Below are 27,782 nucleotides of genomic sequence, written 5' to 3'. Positions count from 1 at the left end.
AAATGGTATTTAATGTCTTGCTTTAAGCCCACTCCTGTATACCCGGGGGGATTTCTGCATTGCACTCCCTGTTTTGGTTTAGCATGCTACTTGTCTAATCTAGGGAGCACCTTACGAGTGGATCCCTTAGCGTCAGACATAACTGTATTTCCATTTGTGGCAATAAATGGTTAAATCCATGACGAGAGCTTAGAACTACTGGTGCTTTTATTTTGAAGCACCTGGCTCGCCTTAGGCTGAAGCTCCATGGTCGCAAAATGTGACTCAGTGGTCGCTGTCAAAGGCCCTGCAGATACAAAACCACACGGCTCACCTGCTCACACATTATCACCCAGGAGAGAGTGGTGTGGATGGGCAGAGGAGCCTGTGTGTGACAACTCATGTTTGTGAGTCTTTCTTTTTGTGTTTGTGTCTCCAAGAGGGAGAGAGTGAGAACAGAGATGCCACAGCCAGTCTCACGCTGGTGTCTTAAAAAGATGGATGTGACAATGTACACTTCATGTGTTTGATATAGTCATTTTATACATCCCACGTGGAACAAGCTGCAGTACATCCAGCAAATTCAACATATTGCCCATCCCCTACTATGACAGCTTTCCTAAAATCAGATTTATGTATTAAATCATAACCCCTGTATTGTGATACATATGGTATTGCCAGATTCTTGCCAGCACACAGCCCTAGAAACCTTGTGTAAAGCCTCAACATGTCATTTTTACACTTTTTTTGGTATGGTCTAATCAAAGACATCGGCTGTTTTAGGGCTAGTTTTTGTGGTGTGTCCCGCACTCCCGATTCAGCATGTTGAACATGTTCATTCTCTCCATTAAAGCTAATAAGCATAATCCTCAAAATGTCTAACTTTCTTTTCAAGTACCTCAAATATTTCTGAACATTTGGTGATCTGCATTTCTCCTTTTTTAGAGATAGATTCTGTTGCTTAGCAGTTTTATCCCATGCAGTGTGAATTGGCTGGAGTTGTATCATTTACAACACTGAATATTTTATCAGGAAGCACTGTTTTTTGGTGTGCTTATAAAAGGTTCAGGAAAAAAGAACATCACATGGAAATATATCAATCACCAGATCTAGATGGTGAAAGAAAAACTCAGTTTATTTCTTGTCTCTCTCTTTATGCACTTTTTATTTATCCTTTGCATCATATCTGTGTCCCGTAGGTCAGTAGGTACGTTCGCCAGAGCCTTGGACTGCAGTAGTTCTGTCCGGCAGCCCAGCCTGCACATGAGCGCTGCTGCAGCCTCCAGAGACATCACGTTGGTGAGATCCTCATACATACACACACATGAAAGCAGCCTTGGGTTAAATCAGCATCACACCATAGGTGAAAAGTGTAGCAGTTGTGTTAATCAAAGCAAATGCTCGCAGCACACATGTCTGATAATGTGTGTGTGTGTGTGTGTGTGTGTGTGTGTGTGTGTGTGATTATGTGTGTGTTGGTGATTGTTGAGGCCTGTGTCTGGTTATCTGTAAGAAGCACTTGGCCCCAGAAGCATGGTGTGGGTCTATTCTGCCCTAGATCTTATCCTCATATATAAAACATAGATGAGAGGCCTTCTAGCTACCACATGGTGCACACACACACACACACACACACACACACACACACACACACACACACACACACACACACACACACACACAGCCCAAAGCCTTAGACAAGGGGCTGCATATAAACTCCATGGACTGAACAACTCGTACAATTTATCCTCCTCTCAACAAGTCCGCAGAATAATCATCACATAAATGGCTCAAACAACAACAGGAACAGTCTTGAGACGAGCATGTGTTTCTATCTTGTGTTTAGTTTCATGCTATGGACACCCTCCACGCCACGGGCTATGACATGACCCGAGCCATCGCAGCGCTGGTGCCTCAGGGCGGGCCTGTCCTCTGCAGGGATGAAATGGAGGAGTGGAGCGCCTCCGAGGCCAACCTGTTCGAGGAGGCACTAGAGAAATACGGCAAAGACTTCACCGACATCCAGCAGGATTTTGTGAGTAGCAAAGCAATAAAAAGCATCTCTAAAGGAATAGTTTGATATTTTGGGAAATAAAATATGAAACTGCATCAAGTGGATGGTTTGTGTAGCTCAGCGTGAAGACTGACAAAAGGGAGGATCAGCTAATCCTTAAAAAAATCTCGACAGGCATGGAAATCCTTAATAATAAATGAGCCATTTAAAAGTCTTAAAAACGCTGAGACATGGGAAGTAGGATTTTATAATTGTTTTTTCTGACATTAAGAATGAGAAACACAAAATCACCAAACAAATGTGCCAGCAAACGCCAAATATTTTCCAAAAAAGTCAGGTTTTCTTTGTTACAATTGTTTGTTTGTTTTATGTAAAATTTGTCTTAAATTTAATTACAAGTGGCATTAAAAATATCTTAAATCGAACTTAAAGCTGCAGGAACCTTGTTAAAGGTACCAAAAAATGGGCCTGCGGACTCGACTGGTTGCCTAGTAACCTTACGGTAACAACAAGAGTCCAGGAAGTCACAAGATAACGTCCGACACATGACAACCATGTGTCGTTTGCACAGTTTAGTTTTGTACTGATTAAACAAACAAGGTATGACGTATTAATTAGTGAGCTTTAGAGATGCTGGATGGTGTCCAAAACTACGTCCTACAGCGGGAGCTAATTAAAGGACTTTATAAAAATCTCAGAAATCATTAAAAATCTCATGTCAGTACCACCCATTGAGAAGTTGGCTGCTAGATAAGATGATCATGATCATGAGACTCGATGTTTTGAGGAAAATCTGGAGGGGAAAAGTATTCAAATGCAATTTCTTACATCTTATAAAATGCTTATTTTTGACGAGGGCTGTGATGACAACAGCAAGATCGTTTACCACTGCAGTGTGATGCCTGCCAGGAACTTGAGCTCATCACTGTCATCACCACAATTACTTATCCCCCCCCCCTTTTTTTTTTGTGTTTGTTTGTTTTTGCTGGTGAAAGTTACTGGAGAGCATATAGTGTGTTATGAAATATAATAAACACAATGCTCATCATAAGGAGCATTTACATGGACCCTGATACTCTACTATTAATCAGAATAAAACCACCTGAATTGGAAGAGAGGCCCCGATCAGAGGGAGTTTTCAGTTGGGTAAAGCTTTGATAATTTTGGAAAATATTAGCACCTAATAAGCATGTTAACGCTTAATCAGATCGTTTCTCTCTGGTTAGAATAAATCTATTTTTTCTGTATGTGTTTGCCAACAGTTTTTCTAAGCACCTCCCTCTGCTGACAGGATATTTGTTCATAAATAATAAAAACATATATTTATATTCCTCTGCTGGTGCTACGTTTCTGTGCGAGTGCCTTGATTAATATATATATTCTTTAATTTTGAAACTATAGCTTTATGCACTGTTAAGAGTCACTGGACATAACAACTTGCTATCGCTACCAGCAGCAGAAGCCTGCATATGAGACGTTTAGGGAATGTCTGTAAATTGTAACTACCTGCATGTGAGGTGTTTAGGGGACATCTGTAATTTGTAGCTACCTGAGTTACCTATTACTAAATTGTATTAACAGGTGGAAACACATCTTCTCCTTCTGTACTTTATTTATTTATTTATTTTTTTCCTGTTATAAAGTGTAAAGGCACTTTAAGCAAGACAAAAAAAGTTATATTCTGATTAAATGTTCAAAGGAATATATATCCTATCATGTTATTTATGTCATTTAGTGTCCATATAAATAGTTCAGTTGGTATCTCTAATCAGAATTATGTCTCTAATCTTAAATCAGAATTATTTCTGGAGAATTATTTAGCATTTTATCATCTGATTAGAGAAATATTGTCCATGTAACCACAGCTAATGACTATCTGCCATCCAACAGAATGTTCAAGGGCTTCTGGGGAAAAACAACAACTTTTTAGTTGCTTGTCCTGTGTCAAGACTGCAAACCTTTTCAAAGCGGTTTTCACTCACACCTTTCAAGCAAGCGATACGCTCTCATTTTAATATATGTAGCTGTCTGTCATTGATGTTAAACTGTCAAACCGTAGGCATACGTTGCTCTCTGACCGCTAAAGAAAAAATCCATACTGTCACAACCCTGTTTTTGACTACAAGAGAATTTTTAAATTAATGAAATGTTAGTAAGCATTGGTAAGAAAACGTGGAAAAAGACATTTGAGAAGTGTAGACCTTAGCAACAAAGTGAAGATGTCAGATTATTCTCACAATCTCTGTGTGGTCGAGGTCTTTTTTTTTTTTTTTTTTTTTGAGATTGTTGATAAGCATTTAAGATCCATGAGAAAGACATATTCAGCGCTTGGTGTGCTGCTCATCAGCCAGTATGTGGGATACCCAATAATCTAATTTAGATATGTGTACAGTAGGTATTCAGTGTGCCCGTAACCACTGCTACTGAGTGCAGAGACAACAGAATCAGAGCTGAACTTCTTCTGGACTTCATTTAGTTATTTAGCTGACGTTAAACAGAACAACTCTCCGGCACAATAGTCGTCTTGTTAGCTCAGATTGCAGCCAGCCCATAGTAAAGAGTGAAGATGCTGCAGCTAAACACAATGACTGTTTATCCAGAGAAACATTCCACAGATATATCTTTGAGAAGTGCAAGTGTTTGGTCGAAAGCTCGGAGAAAGCTGCCTTTCAGCCTGAGAAGAATGGTGCTGTGGACCTCACTTAACACACACACTGTGCTGAGCTCTCACTGTGTGCATCACTCCACCACCTGGTGGCTGGCTGCCGTCAGTGCTGCTCACTCAGGTTTCCACCCAAGGCCTCCTCTTGAACAACAGGGCTACACCACCATGATGGGTGGGGCCTTGACTTGACAGCTCATTTTCCTCTCAAACTTCTCAGAGGGAACTTTACAATGCAACTTCAGTGGCTTCAGACAGATTCTGCTGGTCGTTTATTTGAAGAATTTCTCTGTATTTAAGGGTGTTCTGCGACAGATGAGTAAAATACTGTGGGATAAAGACATTTGTGTATTCATGTGGGAGTGCTAAATCCACTGCTGAAAGGCGTTTGTGTGTGTAGACAATATTACACGTTTTTTGTCACTCTGCTCGCACCATTTTTATAACAACTACACTGAAATAATTTTTTGTCCCCTCTCTTTTTCTCCAGCTGCCGTGGAAGTCCCTGACAAGTATTATTGAGTATTACTACATGTGGAAGACCACAGACAGATATGTACAGCAGGTAAAAACATTCAGCATTATTATTTTTATAATTTTTTACAAAAAGAAAACAGCAGACAAAACCAGTAACAACAGGGACCTTCTTGACGAGGTGGTCTCGGTCCGGTACTCTGGTGTGGTTCATTTGTGGTGAGAACGTGTTCCGACCTGGATCTGAACCAACTGCAGTCACATGACACATTGTTTGGGTTAAACATGAGCATGTTACAGTCCTGGAGGATTATTAATGTGCGCCTCCTCCTGTACTGCCTTAATATGCACATTCAGCACATCCAATGCATCAAAACATTGTTTTCTAGTTGGAGCCGTGCCTCGTTTTCAAACTGTATGGTTTGACTAAAATGAACAATGACAGCAATATAGTCCACGATGAGCGGCGCTAAAATCAACCTGCGTAGTTGTCCCTCCATTGTGACATTAGAAAGTGTCACATTTATCTTGCAAGTGTACTCTTCTTCAATGTTTTGTTTACTTCCTGGATTTTTCCTGCATGGAAATTCTGACCAATCAAGAGCAGCTTTCTCACACAAGGCATTTGATCTGAGTCTGATTGTAAATGCTGCCGTGAGAACACGAACCAACTTTAGGTAATTATACAACTTTGGAACAAAATGAATCCCGGATTCAGACCAAAGCAAGACAACTCTAGGTCTGAAAGCACCCTTAAAATCACTTGAATCCATATGTAGTTCTGAACTAAAGGTTGACAGTTTTACCCATAAATGCTTTGCTTTCCTGGTATTGTTGAAGCTGACCTCTCTAATCATACTGTTCTTTCTCTGCTTCCTCCCTCCTCTTCCTCAACCTCCCTCTGTGCTCCAGAAACGGTTAAAAGCAGCCGAGGCAGAGAGCAAGTTGAAGCAGGTCTACATCCCTAACTAGTGAGTACCTCAGTGCAAGTTTCATCAAGGGGTGTGACTGTACACAGAAGTCATGGTCTGGTTTGAGTTTGGTAAAGTTGGAAAAAACCCAAATGCATAAGGATCCATTTCTTGTCATTTACTTTGAACAGACATTAGTGCACGTGTCAAAGACAGACACAATCATTCTCCTGGGAACAAAGAACATTTCACTTTGGCAAACAGTTTTCACTATAGCAATAAGGAACATTTGGGTGTAAGTTAGTTTGGTGGGTGGAGCAGGCACTGTCTTTGCCACAGTGGCTGTAGGTTGGATTCCAGCACCCCATTTATCAACCCAGTGATCAGGGTCTGAAATCAACACCCACCAAGCACCAAATGAGAGTAGATTTTCTGTTGGGTGAGTAATAGGGCTGTACCCAAATATTCGGATATTCGAATATTCGTTTCTGTGGGTAGGTATTCGTTATGAAAATTTGGTATTCGATATTCGTTTTTTTTTTTTTTTTTAATTTACTTTTCTTTCTTTTTTTTCTTTTTTTTTTACATATGTTTTTTGGTGCTAAATGTAGTCTTTTTGTTGTTGGTAAATGTAGGTTATCAGTAAAAATCAAAACTTTTAAATTGCATTGTTAAAAATGTGAAAATATAGTATCGCCTACCAACGGAGCTTGTGCACGGCACACGCATCCGTCTGAGGCTGTGGATCAATGCCAAGTTTTACCACTTTATCACTATTCCCTCTAACTTGTAGCTGTTTTTTCGTTATCTTTTAAATTTAATATGAATTATGGAACCGTTTTTGTCAACGTTTGTTTCCCCTGTTTTGTACAATAAATTATTGTTTAAAGTTTCAACAAGTTTCTTATGGCGTGCGTGACACAAGTGTGTTTTGAAAACGGCTGCGGACTGTCACCTGCTCAACGCATCAGTACCTTCGGATGCCATGACAGTAATAGTCAATATTGTCAAAATATCATCTACAGACCGATTTAACAGATGATCACTGCTGCCCGACCCACAGGTCCATTTGCGGGTCCCGCTGGTCCTGCGGGTTACGGGTTGATCCGCGCATCACTACTCAGCTCAGTCTATAAATGCTGTACACAACAGTAGACAATAGACAAATTCTATTCAGGCCGGCAGAACCAGCAGCGCATCGGCTCTACAGTACACGGCACTGCTGATTAACCATTTTATTGCAGTGTCTGCCAGCAACCAATTACTTGCAGAGGCTTGCTACAACTTGTTTCAACGGTTCCGATTTAATCAGAGGGCAAATTAAACAGGATGACTAGCCAATGTGAAAATCAAAAGAAAGCATAGAATAATGTACTGAAGGATACTGTTGTGCCATCGCATTTTTTTGTGGTTTGAGAGCAAAGATCCGGTCGCCACTGTGCAAAACTCCGCAATACAATTAGGTCTGAAAAACCCCGGAGGAGTGCTTCGCAAGGAGTCTTTGAAAGCAGCCGAGCCTGGCGTAAAACTGGAGAGAGCAGGCAGCACGGCCGCAGCACCCACCCCCCGCCCACCCGCCGTGAATGAATATTCAGATATTCGTTATAAATTCTGCCGAAGGTCCGAATGTTAAAAAATGGCATTCGGGACAGCCCTAGTGAGTAAGTCTCTGAGGACTATCTGCCACACTGGCGGGTAAATGTTGTACCGAAGGTAGTCATTTAATAAAAAAACTAAGCTGAGTCTCGACTGCTCCTCTATCAGTGTTGGAGGTTGACACGCACACACGTGTTTTTACTTGCATCATGCCTCAGAAATGACTGTCTCAAGCGCTTGTAGCTCGTAGGCAACCTTAGCTGATCCGCTAAACTGTCTCTTTTCACCCATGCGATCGTTAGGCTAATGTTTAGCTGAGGGTTATGAGTTGCGCCCATACTTATGTAGTTAATAAAATGATAACACGGAGCTGCTGTAGTCTAATCCAAGATTGCAAAATCTTTATTGCCTCCCACTCTGTCAACGGTGGAACATTACAGCTTCACTCTTCTGTTCTTAACTTTCACAATCAAAGCCCGAGACACATACCCTGTATCACTGTTGAACACAGGGAACTAAACTCTCCACGGTATGAACAGTGGTTACATGAGCCTCAAAACCAGCCGCAACTCAGCCCTGAGCAGAGTGACCGTCCTCTATTGACCAATCAGACTGCAGTGTTCACAGCTCCACCTTTTAGTACCAGATCTGTGTGATAGGTACCCCAACAGAGGGGGGACCAAACATGGGGACGGTACGGAACGGTTCCATTGGTACCATCCACAACTTTTCACAGTGGAAACGGAAAAAATGTTAACAGATCTGAGCTGAACCGCACCGCACTGTACTGCTTTGTGGAAACGGGGCTTTAATCACATGCTATAATGAGTTGTTTGATATGTTCAGATCAAGTTTGGTGAAAATTTTCAACGTACCTTTTAACATAACACCTTATTATCACAATAAAATGTACTGAAACAAACATATATTTGACACAAAAAACAATTTAATATTATGGCTTGTAATAAAAATATGCTTGGGTTTTTTATCCACCAGTCCCCTTCGCCAGTGAGTGAAACAGTTAATTTCAGACACTGCTGGTGATCAGCACATCTGGGTGATGCCTTCAAATGTGTGTTAGCATGTTGGATATGTTTCAGTTGACATACACTAAAACAGTGGAGCAACACCGACACACCATCCTCATCTTATACACAACTCTCTCTGTTACTCAGGGGAACCATCATGCAGGTCTTTCAGCTCTGCAGTTTCATTTGGGCTCACCACAGAGTGATTGACATGCACACCAATCAGGTGTTGTGCTGACATCAGCATATGTTGCCATCAGCGTACAGCTCAAAGTTTTCAGACAGAACTCATGCTTGTGAACTTTACGTACATCAGTCTACAAACCGTGCATTCTCTGTGACCCCCCTCCTGTGATGGTTCGGTACAAACACACAACCCGTTACAGTCCCATAAACATCAGAGATTATTTGCGCAGCACTCTTTCATCTAAATACACATAGATGTCAAGAAATTTGGAGTTGTTCTGACCCTCTACAGCAACATCTGTGGTATTTTAATATCCGCTGCTGTTGTTGGAGCACAAACCCCTCTTTCAGTTCATTAGTATTCATGACAGCTCTCAGTACAGTTTGAGTGTGACTGCTGTCTCTGGCAGCAGGCTGATGAATGCTATCTGTTCTCTGTGGCCTGTATTATCTCTGCTGGTCTGACCCTCTGCCTGTTCTTGTGCCCCCTCTAGCAACAAGCCAAACCCCAACCAGCTGAGCAACAATGTAAAACCAGCTCTGGTGAATGGAGCAGCAGTCGCAGGTGTCCCAGGGGTCCCAGGGGTCCCAGGGGTTCCAGGGGTCCCAGGGGTCCCAGGGGTTCCAGGGGTCCCAGGGGTCCCAGGGGTCCCAGGACCTCCAGGCTCGGTGCAGCAGACTCCCGGCCTCGGCAGAGCCTGTGAAAGCTGCTACAGTAAGTCATGCACAGTGCAAGTAACACTGCTGTCATGTAACTGCTGTTTCTTTGCTTATTGAATAAAATAATTACAATTATCAGCCTGATTTTAGATGAATCCAGTCTTGTTGAACTGTAGTTGATGAACTTTGGATAATTGCTTTGGCATTCACAGGTGCAATCTTATTTAAAAGAGGCTGTTGCATTCTGAGTTCCTTCACCTTGAGCGGAAAAACAACCTTAAAAAGTTATTATGTAAGAGTCTGTTTACTGATAGATGTGTTCATTCACAATCTTTTTCTTTACACTCAAGGCGCAGTTTGACAACTGAGGTTTTTAAAATGTCAGAGAAAGTTAAAGGAAACGAGAGGTTGTCATCTTAAATTTACCAATACTCTAAATCACTAAGCCGCAGTTTATAAATGTAACCACAGTGGAAATTTTTTTATGAGCAAATTGCTGGTTTAGTGTGCACACAGGGACAAAACAAAGAGAAAAAGTTTTTATTTCTTAATTTAACCAGCCTATGGATGAACTCCAAAGTCTCTGCTGTTAATGTGACGATGCTGTGCTGTTTAAAGCCTGTTTACATCTTAACTTGCAAACACAAGAGCTAAACATCCTTAATGTCATTTGTATTTGGAATTTAGTATACATGCAGTATCTGTTTCTATGGCTTTCATTCTTCTTAATTTTGAAACTTAAAGGGACACTTCACCCCAAAATCAAAAAACATGTTTTCCCTCTTACTTGCAGTGCTATTTACCAATCTAGATTGTTTTGGTGTGAGTTGGAGTGTTGGAGATATTGGCCATAGAGATGTCTGACAGCTGACAATCAGCTGTTGCTGCTGTTAGACTCAGCACTGAAGAACTGTTAGCATGAGCTAACATAGCAGCAGTGGCTAAAATCCAACCCTGAGCCATTTAAGCAGTCACAACAATATCCCGCCAACACCGAAATGGCACGACTGTCATTACATTACTGTTGGGTAAAGCTAACCGTGTAAAGGCACGAACATACTCGGGCGGAACGTACACGGAACGGACTCCGCGGAGGTCCGCACGGACTCAAAGCGGACATCCGCAAGCCCTGTGCACACAAAGCTCAGATTTTACGACCGCGCGGACTCCGCTCCATGCACCAGTGACTGCTCGGCATGTATTTTTCACATCGCGGGGATTTTTCACAGACATTTTTACAGAAAACTACAACACGGAAGTGCGCTCGACTATGAAAGCCCGAATGACTGCGGACATTCCTCGCGGAGTCCGTTCCGCCCGAGTATGTGCGGGCCTTAAGGGGCCGTACACATGCCGCATCTTTAACCATCTGGAAAATGCCAGGTTGTCAGGCACAGAGCACTACTTTTGTACCAGCTTTCAAAATCGCAGTGGTAGGTTGTGTCTGTTGTTGCTAAGCAACCTTAACAAGCATCGTGTAGCCCACTTACCTGAAACCCTGAGTGCGTGCTGCTGGGTTTTCAAAAGTTGAACTTGGGAATGCATGCATGTATGCTGCTCTGGCTGCTCTGGCGTTTGAGCGCGCCTGTAACGCGGCTACATTGAAAACAATGAATTTGAGGGTGCAAAAAAATGCAGCATGTGTATGGCCCCTAAAGCTAACAGTTAGCCCTGTCACTGTGTGTGTGTGTGTCTCTGTCAAGGAGGAGGGCCTGACCATGCAACATGATGCATGCAGCTTTACAATGGAATGAGATTTTATACGATTAAATTAGTAAAATTAGCCGTACAGCTGAAATTGCAACATCCTGGAGGAGCTGGTAATCTTAAGTAACTAGGTCAGGATTTCTGGAAAGAGACATTATTGTTGAGTCTTCCATCTGAAACAATCTACTGATAAATAGCACTACAGGTAGGAGGGTGAATATGTGTGTATAAGAGTTTGGGGTGAACTGTCCTGTTAACATCTAACAAAATATTCCAACAACCAAATACTGAACTGCTCATACAACTTGTAAACCTCCCTCTTGTGTTTTGTTTTCATTAACACACTGTTGCAAATGACCGCTTATTTAAACCAAACATTCATTTAAGAGGATACATCTTCATTTTAAAACCAATAAATTAATGAGCACATACTGTTTGTGAGCAGCACACATTTGATATTGGATTCACAAATTGCAGAGGAGAGACAGAACAGCTTTACGTGCCCCGCAGCACAGAATTATTTGAGTTATTTTAGTGGTTGTAGTTAATTCAGTGATGAATGATTAAAGGTTGTGCTCTCGCTTGAATGCACATGAGCACGTGTTCATGATTATGTGTGGATTATGAGCCATTGTGGGCACGTTTGATATACGCGTGTGTGTGTGTGTGTGTGTGTGTGTGTGTGTGTGTGTGTGTAGCCAGCAGCTCCTACCAGTGGTACTCGTGGGGACCTCCCAACATGCAGTGTCGCCTGTGTGCTTCATGCTGGACCTACTGGAAGAAGTACGGAGGGCTGAAGATGCCAACAAGACTGGATGGAGAGAGGCCTGGACCCAACCGCAACAACATGGTACACATGCACACACGCTTCACTGGACATTTAGTTTATTTATTCTGCAAATAGCAGCCTTAATGTTTGCCTTAAAGCCTTATCGTACCCCTAACGGATGAGTTCATCCTCCAGAGAAAACCTTTTTCTTCTCATCCTCATGTAAGCTGAACCAACATAATTACGAATAATTTTATCAAGTAATGATTTTGGCTTGAAAATCTTAAGAAAAATTGACTTCAGATTGCTTATTATTTATCCACCAACACCCCAAACACAAAGATATTCAGTTTACTGTCATATATGACAAAGAAAAGCATCAAATCCTCACATCTAAGAAGCTGAAACCAGCAAGTGTTTAATTTTTTTTTGTTGAATAACAAATTTAGCCTGTCAGTGGCAAAACCAAATACTTTAAGTGGAAGTAATTGCACTTGGGTCATGTGAACATGACCCAAGTGGTTACGTTGCAGTCAATACTGGACCAATCTCAAGAAGTGTTGTTCCCATTCATTCATGTCATTTAGACATAAAACACAGAAAAATAGGGTCCACATTGAAAAATTCCACACTTACCCCTTAAATAATCGTCTGAGCTCTGTGCATATCTGAAACAGTTTGTTAGCTTGCATGGATTCATTTTAACGTTCCTCAAAAACAACATGACAATTCAGAACTTTTCTGTAATAGTAATTGCAAAAAGGTACCATAATAATAATAAAAATAATAATAATCTAAATGTTCCTTAGACAAACACCTGTTCTTTGGGTCTATAACTACAGTAATTTATGGAGGTTGAACTGAATTCACTCTGTAACTCTCGACTAACTGTTTCACCTTAAATGTGTTTCTACATTCAACAGTTCTTACAGACTCTCAGATCACAACACTGTCCTCACACGAAGCCATAAAGCATGTTAATGTATAAATACTGTAAATGTGTGCATGCCATTTGTGTGTACTATGTCAACAAGCCAGATTAAGCACCACACACACTCTGAATATTTGCCAGCCTGATGAAGGGTGTATATATTCTTCAGCAGTAAATTATTAGCTCCTAAATGACTGTGGCTGTCTACATTAGCCGAGCCAGTGTGTTAAATGGACGATGCATTTTGGGACACATTCCAGTCAGCTCCTTTTTGCCAACCAGTATCGATAAATTCAAGTAATTAAATCCATTTTAGATGGCAGTATACTCCAAATGTTTTCTTTAGCACCAGGTGATGATTTGACCCGTCCCCAGTCCATCAGTGTTCATTGGCATCGCTCTACATTTCTCTAACTGTTCGTACCTCCAGAGCCCCCACGGCCTGCCTCTGAGGCACAGTGGCAGCCCCAAGTTCGCCGTGAAGACGCGACAGGCTTTCTACCTGCAGACCACCGGCCTGACGCGGATGGCTCGTCGCATCTGCCAGGACATCATCAGGCCGCGATTCCTGGCCAGGCACCCCTACCTCCCTGTCAACACAGCAGCCATCAAGGCAGAGTGTAAGAACCTCACACTGCACAAAGAGACCAGCTTTTCTTTGCCCTCACACGTAGACTGTGTTATCTATTCAAGTAATTATTTACTGTATTTGTGCTATAAATGTCTGCAGGTGCCCTGAGGTTGCCAGATGGGCCAAAAAAGCCTTTGCCACTGAAACCTGTGGAACGTAAACCTCTGGAGTCTGTGGTTCGGTATTTAGGTAAGAAGAAGCCGGTCGCCTGCTGCATCTCTCACTTTTGAGTTTGTCACTCTGTCAGTCCTCCACTTGGTTCAGACTGAAATATCTCTACAGTGATTTGATGGATTACCATGAGATTTTGTAAACTTTGTATAGACACCCTGCTCTCAGAGGATGAAGCCTGCTGATTTTGGTGATCCCCAGACATTTCCTCTCGCGCCACCATAACGTTGACATTTGTGGTTTTGAGATGTGAGATGATGTGAGATGTCTCATCAACTGTTGGAAGGATAAGTTTGTGAATTTGCTGTACACATTCATGTTCTCCTCAGGATGGATGATGATCCCTTAGTGTTTCCTCCAGTGTCATCATGGGTTCAAAATATTGATTTGTTCTTTGGTTTATGACCAAACTGGCAAAACTAGTCATTAGCTCATGTTAGCACGCTAAAATATTGTAAGATGGTGAGTTTGGTGAACCTTACCTGCTCACAGAGTCACTAAAATGACTGTAGACTGTTAGTCTTGTTGAACTTTGGTTGATTTGATATTGTTTAAGGATAACTTTGTAACAGTCTTTTAAAAAACTGCCTGATTAGTCATCAAAACGTTGCAGCATTAAAATCATTATTTTTGCAAGTTAGACAGTGTGCAGGAGTTGTGTTCTGCTCGTCCCTCTCCTACGCACCTTTGTTCAAAGGGATACTTTGCCAATTTTCAACCAGGTCTGTGTCACTGCAGTGTAGGACGTGTGTGCAGATGATCCGTGCCATGAGCAAAAATCCGCTGGTTGATGTGGCATTTGGTGTCTTGTGTCATCCAGTGGATTTCAGCTATTGGAGGGGCAGGGAGCTCGGGGAGCTGGTGGCACGTGAGATGCTGTAACACCATTTATCTGCACACACTCACAACACCACAGCGACACAGACCTGGCTATTAATCAGGAAAGTATCCTTTTAACACGTTGTCCTCCTGTAATAAACACACATTGATCGTGAGACAATAGTAAGTGTGCTCTTTTTGAAGGATCAAAGCTACCATGGTCGTCTTACTGTACCTTCTGAAAGTACCTTTGTAAATATGTATGAAAGAACAAATATCTTGTTATTCTGAATACTGTGAGAACTCTGAGCTCTTAAAGAAATTTTTGGTACCTTGAAATCAATACCAACCAAGTATCTTAGCTGTTTCTTGTCTAGTTCTGGTTCAACAGTTCGCTTGTGATAACTTAATTTCTTCTTGTCTTGTAATCCTTCGTTGCTTCTTGTTGCTCTCTGCTTATCCAATGCTCCACTACATGGTTCGGCTTATTTGGTTATTTTGTCTGTCACCACAGATGGAGCCCCCTCAGTGTAGGTAGGAAGTTCTCAGCTGATCACAGTAACAGTACTACGTTAAACTGCCATGACATCAACTTCAACACGACATTTGCTGAATCTTTTCACAGGCAACCAAATATAGTGACGTCTGTGCTTGGTCAGCTGTACAGAGTAGTATACGGCATATATTTTTCATGGCTGCAATTTTTTTTAAAAATCTGTGTCGAGTGAGTAATAATAATGTGGTCATTTAAAAATGGCAGGTTTGTGCGCATCAGTGGTCTCATAAGTGGCCTGTAGTGTTTTTCACTTCACCTTCTAGTATTGATTCAGCTCACTTGGAGCTGACCATGGCCATACCATAAAAAGCACCAGTTACTGTCCGTAACTTTTTTGCGAGTCGAGTCTTGTAGTACTTTTCTCCCTCCACCCCGCTTCATGTTTCTTCTCTCACCTTTTCACCTACAGAAGCACATCCCCGTCCAGCCAAACCCGAGCCCATGATTCGTGGAGCGTCCATCTCTACAGGCAGCCTGAAGCCCATAAAGTCCTCCCCCATCCTCAACAATGGCTCACCCACGATCCTGGGCAAACGCACCTACGAACAGCACAACGGACTGGATGGTGAGTGAGAGGAGGAAGACAGTGTGCGTGAGTGTGTTTGTGTGTGTTTGCTTACTCAGCTTCAAAGTTTTCCACTTTCCCTGAACTTTATATGTTGCACCACAGGTACTTTTGCATCATGATAACAGAGCTTTTACATCTTGTACATCTTGAATGTCATCCTCAATTTATATTTGGATTTTAGCTTCCGAAATTAATTATTATAGAATATTGACACACTAGTTCGATTAAAACCCTGCTATATTAAAAATAAACATCACATAAGATGTAAAAAATGTATTTTTCCTTCAAATGGGATCACCTAATCTAAATGAGACTTCTTAATTTAATGTTTTTGTTGTTTTTGGTGCAAATGTGACTCTAAATGCAGTTGTTCATATGTATGAATTGTTAGAGTGGAATAGTGCTCTGCTTTTAAACTAATTTTAATGTTTTTTTTACAGTCTAATTTTAAATATTTTACCTTTATTAACACAAACAAAAAGTATTACTTTACACATAAATGTTTAAGATTTTAATATCTTCTGCTATACATTTATTAATGGATGTTTTAGAAGAGCATGAAGGCACATCTGAGCTCTGCAGCTCACTTTGACGGCTACAACACACCACTGAGATCCATCGCCGAAGGGTTAAGAGTTTGTGTGGGGCTCTTATTTTTTTGGGTTATGTCCCACTTTCCCCTCTCCCTTGTGAAATGCGAGAGGGGAAGAGACAGACTGAGAGATCAAGAGAGTGAGAGTATGCCAGAGAAAGACAGAGAGAGAGAGAGGATCGCATCGGCCTTGCTGCTTTAGCTGGAGGCTACAGTCTATGTTGTCATGGTAACAGCGGAGAGGAGGAGGAGGTGGAGGAGGAGGAGGGCTTGGTAAGTGTATCCTGAGGGAGAGCATCTCCACTGGTCTGTGAGCCCACCTCAGGCCCAGGCTGAGATAATACACCAGGGGCAGAGTTAGGCTGGAAAGCTGCCAGGATCAAGAATCAGGGATTAGCTTTTTTTTTTTAAACCATCAATTTATCAACTTAGTCATTCATATCAGGTGTAATTGTCAGGAGACAGGGAGGGTTCCGACAAGTATTTTCATAGTATTATTTTTTAATTGGTTGTTGCAGTATTTCTTCTGTTTCAGTCCATAAGTCGAGACTTTGTTGTTTCCATCGAATTCAAACGGATCTTTTTATGCATCTGTGCCAGCGACAGCCGTGGCCAGAGGCGTTATTTTTTCGGGTTGTCCAACCGTCTCATTCTTGTGAACTCAGTATCTCAGGAATGCCGTGAGGGGATTTCTTCAAGCTTGGCACAAACGTCCACCTGAACTCAGAATTAGAATTTAGTGATCAAAGGTCAACATGATCTCACAAAACATGTTTTTAGACATAGCTCAAGAACTCATGCGCTAATTGTAATAAAGTTTCACACAAATGTCTCAATAGGATGTAGTGATGACATTTTATATCCAAAAGGTCAAAGGTCAGCTTCTCTTTGACATCACAGTGTTCTGCAGAAACACTTTCTGCCCATTATTCAACATAACCCAGGAACAGAAGGGGAGACATTTGGGCGGATACTGAACTGATGACACTGACAATCATTACGCACAGAAACTTTGCACACTAATTACCATGCGTACAACGCAGCTGCATGTGGGGACGGAGCTGTCCTCCCTCTCTGTCTCCACATCCTCCGCCTCTTCATCATCCACCTGAATATTACTACCTGACCTGTTGAAAGTGAGATATCTGGGTCATGAAATGATTCTTGGCAGCCTGTTCCTCTGTCTTGTCTCAGCTGTGTCCCGCTGCCACATTTTCTTCACTGATTCTTGGTCAAACATCTCCATAGGCTCTGACGGATGCGAAAAACGCAGAAAATTGAACCTGTTCAGAAAGTTTTAATGATGGATGAAAGTTTCGCACTCATGAGACAATTTTGGAAGAAAAAAACAGACCTTTAATTTTGGGTGTCCACCTTGAAACTGTGGTGTAGATTTTCTGTGCTGCTGGGTTGAAGATGTGTGCGAAGCATCCATGTTTTAGCATATGTAGCTTCTTTGCAGCAACGTTCATATTTGAAGAATTGTCTGCAGTTGTGGCTACATATGAGTCTGGACAGGTGTGGGTGTAACTGCATCCTGACTGGTTGGCGGAGGCAAACAACAGCAAGGCAGTAATTCTAGTTTAAACTAACTCTTCTGTACAGGGGCTGGAACTTAAAGGAATAGTTTGGGTAATCTGTTTATTTGCTGGCTGAGAGTAGGTGGAAACCACTTTTGTGTCTGTGCTGTAAAGTGGAAACAGACAACTTTCCAGCTTTCCTGCCCCAAGCTTTTCCAAACGGTATTATTGTTGGCGCTGCTCTTGCAAAGATAACCGGATTGTTTTCCTCAGAGCTGAGCAGCTACCAGCAACACAGGACACACTGCATTTTGTTTATACTTCAGTTGTTTCAACATCTGCCATTTCTGTTACTGGGTATAGTGACTGCAAACAACTTACCTTGATACTCTCTGGTAACTGGGGGTGGCGGTGCTTCCCATTTGTACTTGAAGTGAACCTCACCAACCCTGACCTCAAAATCCAAGATGGCTGCTCCGCACATCAACAGTAGTTAAAGTTGTAGTATTATACTGTTTAATAGCACTTGTGTCATACACACAATGTCCAACTTCTATCTGTGGATGTGTTTACCATGTTAATATGTGCAAAATACCGTTTAATGCAGTGTTATCAGCTGGTTGTGTTGACAGTGGCTAACCTGGATTGATCTCGTATTGCTTACAACATCCTGGTTTTCCAACTGGTTGTTCTGGAATGACATCAGCTTTTGTGTGATGTCATTCCCAGCTCTGACCTCAGACTTTTAAGGGAAATGGAGTTCAGCATCGCTACTAATAGCTACCGGGGAAAACAGAAGCTGTCCTCTTCCTCTTCTGGCTGCTCATTGGTTGACGTACTTCCTTTGTGCACCTTGACTTTCTCGGGAGGTCGTTCCCAGTGGCAGACAGAATTGCATTGTGAAAGCAAGGCTTATCGGGAGCCAGTCTAAACACTAATGGTATCATTATTCTGTACCTATTACGTAGTGCAATGCACAATCACATCATAAAGATAATTGAAAGCGAAAAATTTGTGTATTTCCTCTTTATGTAGGGAGCAAGAAACAGGAAGTGATTAGCTTAGCTTAGCATGAAGACTGAAATCGGGGGGAAACGGCTGCCTGGCCCTGTACAGAGTTCAGAAATCTCCTTTCTGGTACTAGTAACGTTTACTGATAAGCATGTTGTATTTTGTTTGTTTAATCTTTAAACTAAAATTAATTCCAAAACAACATATTGTGGCTATAACTTTGTTTTCTTCTCTTTATTTGCGTTGTCAGACCCCACATGTGTATTGGAGCACATGGTACATTACTTACAATAGATGTTGTCAAGCAAGCGCGCTTTTTTTTTGGCCATATTTTTAAAAAAATGAAGCTTTTGTCCGAGTCAGATTGTCAACAACATAATAATAAATATTTATAAAGATAATCTTACTGTTAATTGGTATGTGGCAGATACAGGCTGCTGATTGTTTCCGTACAAAACAATTGAAGAGGAGAGTGTGTTAACTGTCAATAAAGGGGTTGATTCAAAACTGTCCTTTACATTACACAATTGTTTACTCAATGCTGTTTATTAGATCTTTCTCAATAAAAAAGAAAGATGTGATTAGTGGACATTGATTACCTGGAGTGCTGTAAACATTCATGAGCTCTGACTGGAAACACAGAGGAGGCAGTGAAACCAGAAACCTGAGAATTGTGGGAAGATTTTGTGGGTGTATTTTTCCCCACAATGAGCAGGTGAAAACAATCAAACATTAAGGCAAAAACAGTGACATGAATAAAAAGGTTTAATCATGAGAAATTAGTACTCTATGGAGCCACCAGGGGGCAGAAGATTTGATCCTTTAGTAAACCTGTGCCAGTGTCAGTGGTCTGATGTGTGTGTGACCAACATCTCTGGTCCTCTTCCTCCTCTGCAGGCTCTAAATCCAAAGTCCTGGCTCCACAGTGGGACATCATGGCCAAACGTCTGAGTGAGGCCGGGCGGCCCTCGGTCTCCCTGCAGGACGAGGTACATGAACTGGACTGAACACTCTGTGGGAACGACCTCTACTACAAACCCTGGTGAGGTGAGACACACTGAAGATGAGCTCTGTCTGTTTGAATTAATCAAACATTATTAGAGACCTTATAATGAGGTGCGGAATACTTCTATATGATTTATGTTCTATTAGAAGCGAACATGATTTCTTTCACTGCTCATAAACGCTCTCCTTTGTGTCTCTTCTGCAGCAGAGGGTGACATGAGATGGAAAGGCATTTTCCAATGAACCATAGCCGAGGGCAGCTGAGGAGACGACAGCATTGGCCACCTTCCTTCAGTCAGTACGGGTCTGTCACACTGCTGAAGACCAATCGATTATTGATCAGTTTGGCTGTGGTCAATCAGAAGATGAGCCTGACTGTACAGGACTGTGTTTATTACTTACATTTCTTGTTATTACTGTTATTGTAATTATTGTTATTGTTATTATAATTTTTTTTACCAACTATAACTCCGCTTATTGTTTGTCGATCAAACGATGGAACTTCTGAAGTTTCATGAAAAATGCTTGCAGAGCCCTGTGGAAAAGGGTGGAAGGACTGTAACATAAGCCACTTGCATCTTCTCTGTTTTTTTGTTTTTGTTTTTTAACAAGTTAAATTCAACAAGGAGACGCACTTTTATTTCAGCGACACGAGTTAACTCCTTGTCTTTTGTTTCAACGAATTTGAATGCTTTACGGGAAATCTTATGTTTTGTGAGCCGGCCCCGCTCTTCGGCCAGAGAGGTTTAACTTATTGAGAAAGACTTGCTGTTTTTTCTACCTTTTTCACAAGTAATGCATCTATGCTTAGATAATGTAATTAAAAAAGATAATTGATTTTCCCTCTTCTGTTGGTGTCTGTGCACAGAGGTGAAAGGTGCTTTCCTCCTCACACAGGTATGCAAACAGGGTATATGCAAAACTCATTCCAAACTGCTTTATATGTTTTTAAAAAATATCAGTGTTATAAAAGATTAAATGCACAAACACAGCCATGTTTTGTAAACAAACATCAAAAAAAACAACTAAAAAAAGCAGGAATGTGTTCTGCTTTCATGTCCCATCATTTTGTCTTGAATGTGTTTATCCTGATGTTCATTAGTAGCCTATTTTATTGATTACAACTCCTCACTTGCATATAAACATCAGTCAAAGTGGTTCATAGAAATGGTAGAAATCAGAAACTATACCAATATCCAACACATCATTTTAACTCCAGCTTGCGAAGGGCTCGTCACATGGGTAAAGTGTACTCTAAAATGTAAAATGCAAGTCTCCCCTTAAAATACAACCCAGACATACTGTAGGGTTTGTGCAAAGCATAAAATGCCTTTATTTTACATGGCAATATAGATCAAAAATTCTCTCTTTTTTTTTTTTTTTTTTTTTAATTTTACATGGCCATACAGATTTAAAAGGCCGTCGTCATTTTTTTAAATTTTAATTTTATTTTGTTTTTAATTTTAATGCCAATATAGATTAAAAAGAACCTTTTAGATTTTTAAAATTTTACATGGCAACATAGATTAAAAATATTATTTTTATTTTTTAATTTTTAATTTATTTTTTTTTATTTTATATGGCAATATAGATTAAAAAGACCCTTTTCATTTTTTATTTCATTTTTAAAATTTTACATATCAATATAGATTAAAAATACCCTTTATAAATAGTTACTATATTACCATGTAAAATAAAGGTATTTTAATTTTTGCTAAAACCCTACAGTTTGTCTCAGATTGTTTTTGAAGGAGACCTGCATTTTACATTTTTTTGGTTGAGAGTACACTTCACTCATGTAATGAGCCCTTCACAACATGAAATAAACACAGTGCTCCTGAAGTATCTGTGACCACTAAGACCCAGCAGTGCTTGTACACCCTTGTCTTCACATTATTTTTATTGTATCAGTTACTATCCTACAGATACTAAGCTTAACCATTAATTCTCAAACTTGGAAACAGCTGTAGTGACAATGATGATAATGAACTTTAAAGGCTGAGTCTTTTAAAACGGGTACAAAGTGTTTAACATTGGAAAATGAAGATAAAACAATTCAGTGCAATAACTTGAATAAAATAAAACACCCAACATAAAATGATAAATGGTAAAATAAACAAAACAGCTAAAGTGTATTAGAAGTAAAAACTTAGACAAACAAGCGATATCAATTAAATGCTTGTTTTTTTTTCCCCCCCCGAAAGATGGGTTTTAAAAAGTGATGAAAATGATGTCTCAATTTCAAAGCCCCTTTATTTGCTTAGATATGTCAAACATATGCAAATCAAACAACATTTTCCCTAAGACAGCTTATTATAGCTGAAAGATGTTGTGCCAATGCAGATCACGAGAGCCCCTAATGAGCCAACTCCACTGTAAGGCCAGTGTCTTTAAGCAGAAGTCTCTGATAGGAGCGTCTTTATCGAGCAACATGTTGGCTGGAGTCCTGGACCTGCTGGTCAGGAGACAGATATTCTAACGGCAGTCAGTTTCCTGATACATTTAGGGTTCAGGTATCAATTTCAGGTTGCGGGGGCAGCAGGCCAAGCAAAGCACCCCAGACGTTCCTCTCCCCAGCAACACTTTCCAGCTCCTCCTGGGGGACCCCGAGGCGTTCTCAGGCCAGATGAGATATATAATCCCTCCAGTGTGTTCTGGATCTGCCCCAGGGCATCCTATCAGCGGGACGTGCTTGAAACACTTCTAACAGGAGGCACCCAGGAAGATCCTGATCAGATGCCTGAACCACCTCAACTGACCCCTTTCGACGCGAAGGAGCAGCGGCTCTACTCTGAGCTCCCTCCAGATGTCCGAGCTCCTCCCCCTATCTCTAAGGCCGAGCCCCAAGACATGGCTTAGGTTGGCCTCATGAGATTCACCCATAAAGAGCCTTTGAAGTTATCCATAAGATCTTTAAATCAATCTTAGAACAATTTGAGAGCCAGTGTGAAGTGACCAAAAGGTGTGTAATAGGCAAAAGGCTTTACTGAATGTACGGTGTGTAGTAGTATGCAGTATGCAAAGCAAGGCATACCTGCAGTTAGTGTTTGAAATATGAGGAAGAGGAATAATGAAAAGAGGAACAAACACAAGATGAACATACCTTTATTGCTACACAAATCACTCTAATAGATAGAAAAATGGAAGAACACGAGTGTGTTTCACTCAAATGAGCATACTAAAAACAACATGAACAAATAGAGGTGACACATAATATTTATCACTGGAAGCATCACTGGCTGCACTTACAGCTGGGAATCTTTTCCATTCACCTCTCTCAGCTGCACTCATGTAATTTGGTGGTTTCTCTCAGTTTTCCTTTCAAAGTCTGTCAGACAGTATGCAAAAAACTGCAATCGTCATTTGTCTAAATATGTTCAAGTCCAGGTTTTGGCTCCAATTAGAGCCTCTCTGTCTGAGATTGTTTGCACTCTGGAGAAACTCAATATTTATAGTTCCCGCTCACACTTACAGCTGAATAATCTCAGCTGTTATTTTCTGTTTGAGTCCACTCATCTGTAGGTCGATGCTGATCGCTAACGTAATGATTCTGAGTGAGCTCCCCTCCTCTCTTTACAAGGCTCTGTGGGATACAGCATCTGTAAGGTATTTCTCAGTATCTACCATTAACGTCCATATGATATCAGATTTGGTTAGTGAGCATACAGATAACATTATTACACTGGAGCTTTAAATCACTGAGCGACCGCTCATGTCCTGCTGAAAGGGACATTTACCTTTGAAGACCACTTAAAACTAGAAAGAATGAAGACAGTTATCAGGGTCGATATTTCAGGTACATCCTGTGTTACATTATTATATATCATCAGGTTTAATCAATTTATCCAATGTACTCTGACTGCTGCATATTTTATCAGAGTGGGCAGTGTCATAAATCCACAGTGGAGCGACCATGAGCTCATCATGCACCAGGAAAGTGGTGGGAAATAACGAAGTACTTGTACTTAAGTATTTCTATTTTCTGCTACTTCATACTTCTACTGGTCTACATCTCAAAAGTAAATGTATTTCACTCCACTGCATTTATCCAATGATTTTAGTTATATATAAATAAAAAGACACTTTATTGTCGTGATAGGCGTACAATGAAATTATGTTTGGCATCTTTTAGTGACCAGCAGCAATAAAAAAAGGATAAAAGAAGATAAAGAAGAAAAAAAGTTAAAAACAAGGTCATAAAATAAAAACGATAAAAAAAAAGGTATTGCACAAAAAATGTAGTAATCGTAAAAAATTTAGTTAATCAGTTTAGTTATGAATTACTTTAAAGATTCAAATTAATAACACAAAAAAAATGTTAAAATTAATTATGATGTGTAGATTATGATAGGACGTTATTGATCCCTTTGGGGAAATTCACAGAATTACCCAGCAGTATGTAAAGTAATCAAAATGAACTCCACCTTTACCAGCTGCAACATAAAGTGATGAATACATACCATAAAACTTAAATTAAACGCCCAGTCTCTTTTACTAGCCTGATGGGGAGACACATTTTGACTAATAAAGGCCTGTCTCAATTAGAAGCCTGGTCTCGTTGCCATGTAGTTCATTTTTAAAGAACTTCTATGGATGCATAAAACAAGGTTCGTGACTACCCACTTGAGCTAACATGAGTTAGCTGTTTTTATTGCACATACAGATATAAATGTTTAAACCTCTGTCGGCATAGAGATGCTACACATCGTTAGCTCACTTAGATTCTCCACAATTCAATCATTAGGTTAATTTTACTGAAACCATGAACACCAAAAAATAATTCATTCAGATTTACCTGCATTGTAAACAAGAGAGACGAAAAAGAAAGTGGTGACTCGTTATCTCTCAAGAGGTCATAAAGTTAGAATATGTGTCGGTTCCTCGATAACCCCCTGAGTTATTTGCATTACTTTGATCAGTAAGAGTCCACTGATCGACACAACCACAAGGGATTTTCCATAAAAATGAATCCAAATTGCAAATATTAATTTATATTAACAGGATAAAGTCACGTGTTGGTATTCTGGGTGCTACAGTCTCCAGGTGCCGTAAAACAAGTGTCATAACACATAGCAAAAGCTGAGATGCTACGCTAAGCTAGGCTACCTTTTAGCAGACTACAGTTTGGCTATTTTTATTTGTCATGACTGGATTTAAATACCTTATTTAGTTGGACATAGTTAAATACCAAGATGTTAATTTGTTATCATTGATGTATTGTAATTACAGGAAACCAGGAGGGTGAAAGTAAGTAAAATTAGCTTTAGCTAAAGCCAGCAATGGCTCTCTCAACAGCTAGCGTCAACTGGATTTGGCTCTCCTAGTTTGTGGCTGAGTTTTTTAGTAGGTGAAAATTTGACATGCCATGTCTTTGAACTGATATATTTATATGATAAAAATTGTGATGAGAAGATCTAAAGTTAAAGCTACAGCTAGTTGTCGGTTGGCTTAGATTAGCTAGAAATTGGGGAAAAGGGCTGTTTGCGTTTTGAAAGCACTAACTGTCTAAGCTAAATCAAATGATTCATAATTGATGTTATTCGAAACCTAATTTTTATACAAGTAATATTCATATTGGTTTTTAAAAAATCTGATTGTATTTCCCATCTTTGCTGAGCAACAGTTTTGTGTGAAAGGCATTAAAGGTCTGTCCAATATGGACGCCTGTCCCAAATATAAGCCCTTTGAGTTCAGTGATTTAAGCAAATAATAGCCTGGACTAGTAATTGAGATTTTACGGTATAATACAATAATATACAATATTCTGAAATGGGCCATTCTGCATAATGACTGCTTTTACTTTTGGCACTTTTAAGTTTATTTTGATGCTAAACCTTTTGCACTTTTATTCAAGTTAATTTTTGAATGCAGGACTTGTAACAGAATATTTCTACACTCTGGTGGTGTTACTTATTATTGGTTCATTGTAATTAGATAAGATAGAACTTTATTTATTTTAACTTTATTCGGAAAATTGCTTTGCAGCAGTTGCGATACAAAGACTGCAATACAGTATACAAAAGACTGTGGTGCAAAATATAAAACTAGCTAACTGTAAAGTGCAAATAAGGTGTGATAAAACAATATACACAATGCCAAAAAGTGGTTACCAGTATGGATGATAAATATACTGGGGTACTCATAAATGGGTTTATAGCCTATAGTGTCAAATCTGAGGTAGTTATCAAGAGTGCAGGAGCAATTATTTTGTTGGTGACCTAAAGTTAAAATCAGATCACTAATGCTATATGTCAGCATAGAGTTTCTAAGCTCCTCCTACAAGTCTGTAATATTAACTAAATAACTGTGGTCAAGACCTTAAGGTCTGTAAGGGATAAACAGGAAAGTATTTTATGAGTGTCCAGCCACTGACTTCCTGTAATAACTGATGGCAAGTCCTTACCTAAGCACTAGTTTGTAACTGTTTATAGCAGAAACTCACCACATGACGAAACCACCGGACCTTAATTTAATGAAGGAAGTATTTTGAGAGTGTATTACAGTGACATATCACTGACGTTAATGACACTGATAACGATATATTTGGGTTTCAGGCTGCTATACATCTAACAAACACTCTTGGCTCTCTCCAAAACATACATACAGAGAAAGAGACATTATTAGAGGCGCGGGTGACATCTCTTCTTGTGTCACTGGATAGGTGTCAGGGTTCACACCTCTTCTTCAAACTCCTAAAATATTCATCCACTGGAAGCCTAGTGAGAATAAAGAGGTTTACTACAAAGGTCTCAAAGCGTGGGGAAAACAACAGGAAGTCTTTGAAAGTTTCAGAACAATAGTCTGAATGGGAACAAGGAAAATGGGTGTTTGTTATGTATGTTTTCAGGGAATCAAATATATTTGAGCTAGAAATTCATGTTACCCTCAGAGTGTGGCACACTGCAAGTATACAGCTCAACTGGCTCCACACACCTGCAGCAAATTGTGTGAATGAGGGCAGTAATTACCTCACCTTACCTGATCTGAGATTTTAAAGGCAAATTTCTTACAACCAGTGAAAATTACCTATGCCCTGTTGGGATGTTTGTGTAATGGTAGCCATTTTTAACATGTTTTCTAACTCTTGTTCCGTATTTGGATAATATATAGCAGGAACACACGAATAAGTGGTTAAAAATAGTAGGCTATTCCAGTAATTTAGTTAAATTATGTTTTAACACCTTATTTTATCCCTCCCTGTTTGGCCTTAATAAACAGCAGGCCTATATAATTAGTAAATGGTTAAGAACACACTTCAGGGAAAACACAGTATCAAAAAACATTTTTTTTCTTCAATTTGTTAATAGTTACCATAAAAACAACATTTTTAACGTACATACGTAAAATATTATTCATAAAAGGTAAGTGACATAAAAGTAGCTTAAAAACTCACACTCCACATGACAAAAGCTGAGATGCTAAACTAGGCTAAATTACCTTTTAGGAGGGACAAGTTTGGCTGTTTTATGTGCCATAACTGAATTTAGATACCCTTTGTAGCCAGACAACATACTAAGTTACCAAGGTGTTTGTTGCTTATCACTGATATATTTTAAATATGGGAAACTATGAGAGAATAATGTAGCCTAAGTCAATTTAGCTTTAGCTAAGGCTAGCTATGGCTCTCTTACTAGCTAGCTTGAATTGCATTTGGGTCTCCTGCTTTGACTTTTTAGTTTGTCACTAAAATTTGAACTAACTAATAATTTGACAATCCATTTCTTTGAACTGATATGTTTTATATCATAAAAGTTGAGGCTACAGCCTGCTGCCAGTTAGCTTAGCTTAGCTAGAAGTGGGGAACAGAGAGGTGTTGGCATGGCAACCAACCCTCTGTTCCCTAGCTAGCCTTGGCTCTCTCACCAGCTAGCTTGAGTTGGATTTGGCTCTGAATTTTGTAGTAGTAGTAAAATTTGACATGCCATGCCTTTGAATTTATATATTTCTATTACATAGAAATTATGTGTAAAAGTTGAAGCTACAGCTAGCTGC

At 40.1% G+C, this 27,782-nt stretch overlaps 1 protein-coding gene across 4 annotated transcripts in view; it reads left to right on the top strand.

The window, feature by feature from the left end:
- The window catches only part of mta1 (metastasis associated 1), a 77,287-nt gene extending 56,435 nt beyond the window's left edge, over positions 1–20,852 (top strand). The window contains exons 8-18 of one of the 4 annotated variants that reach the window (XM_049596520.1): positions 1,179–1,278; positions 1,826–2,014; positions 5,146–5,220; positions 6,042–6,100; positions 9,345–9,565; positions 11,916–12,067; positions 13,348–13,537; positions 13,648–13,737; positions 15,504–15,659; positions 19,683–19,827; positions 19,999–20,852. In XM_049596520.1, coding sequence (XP_049452477.1) covers positions 1,179–1,278; positions 1,826–2,014; positions 5,146–5,220; positions 6,042–6,100; positions 9,345–9,565; positions 11,916–12,067; positions 13,348–13,537; positions 13,648–13,737; positions 15,504–15,659; positions 19,683–19,792 — 1,342 coding nt within the window. In that variant the 3' untranslated portion in view covers positions 19,793–19,827; positions 19,999–20,852. Of the gene's footprint in view, positions 1–1,178; positions 1,279–1,825; positions 2,015–5,145; positions 5,221–6,041; positions 6,101–9,344; positions 9,566–11,915; positions 12,068–13,347; positions 13,538–13,647; positions 13,738–15,503; positions 15,660–19,682; positions 19,833–19,995 lie in introns of all 4 variants that reach the window. The other 3 variants (XM_049596519.1, XM_049596518.1, XM_049596517.1) reach the window with 3 other exon arrangements.
- The last annotated feature ends 6,930 nt before the right edge of the window (positions 20,853–27,782 follow it).

This window comes from Epinephelus fuscoguttatus, linkage group LG14, assembly GCF_011397635.1.
Source record: "Epinephelus fuscoguttatus linkage group LG14, E.fuscoguttatus.final_Chr_v1".
In the NCBI taxonomy this organism is placed as follows: domain Eukaryota; kingdom Metazoa; phylum Chordata; class Actinopteri; order Perciformes; family Serranidae; genus Epinephelus; species Epinephelus fuscoguttatus.
Note: the sequence above shows the minus strand (reverse complement) of the source record. Positions and strands in the feature narration are given on the sequence as shown.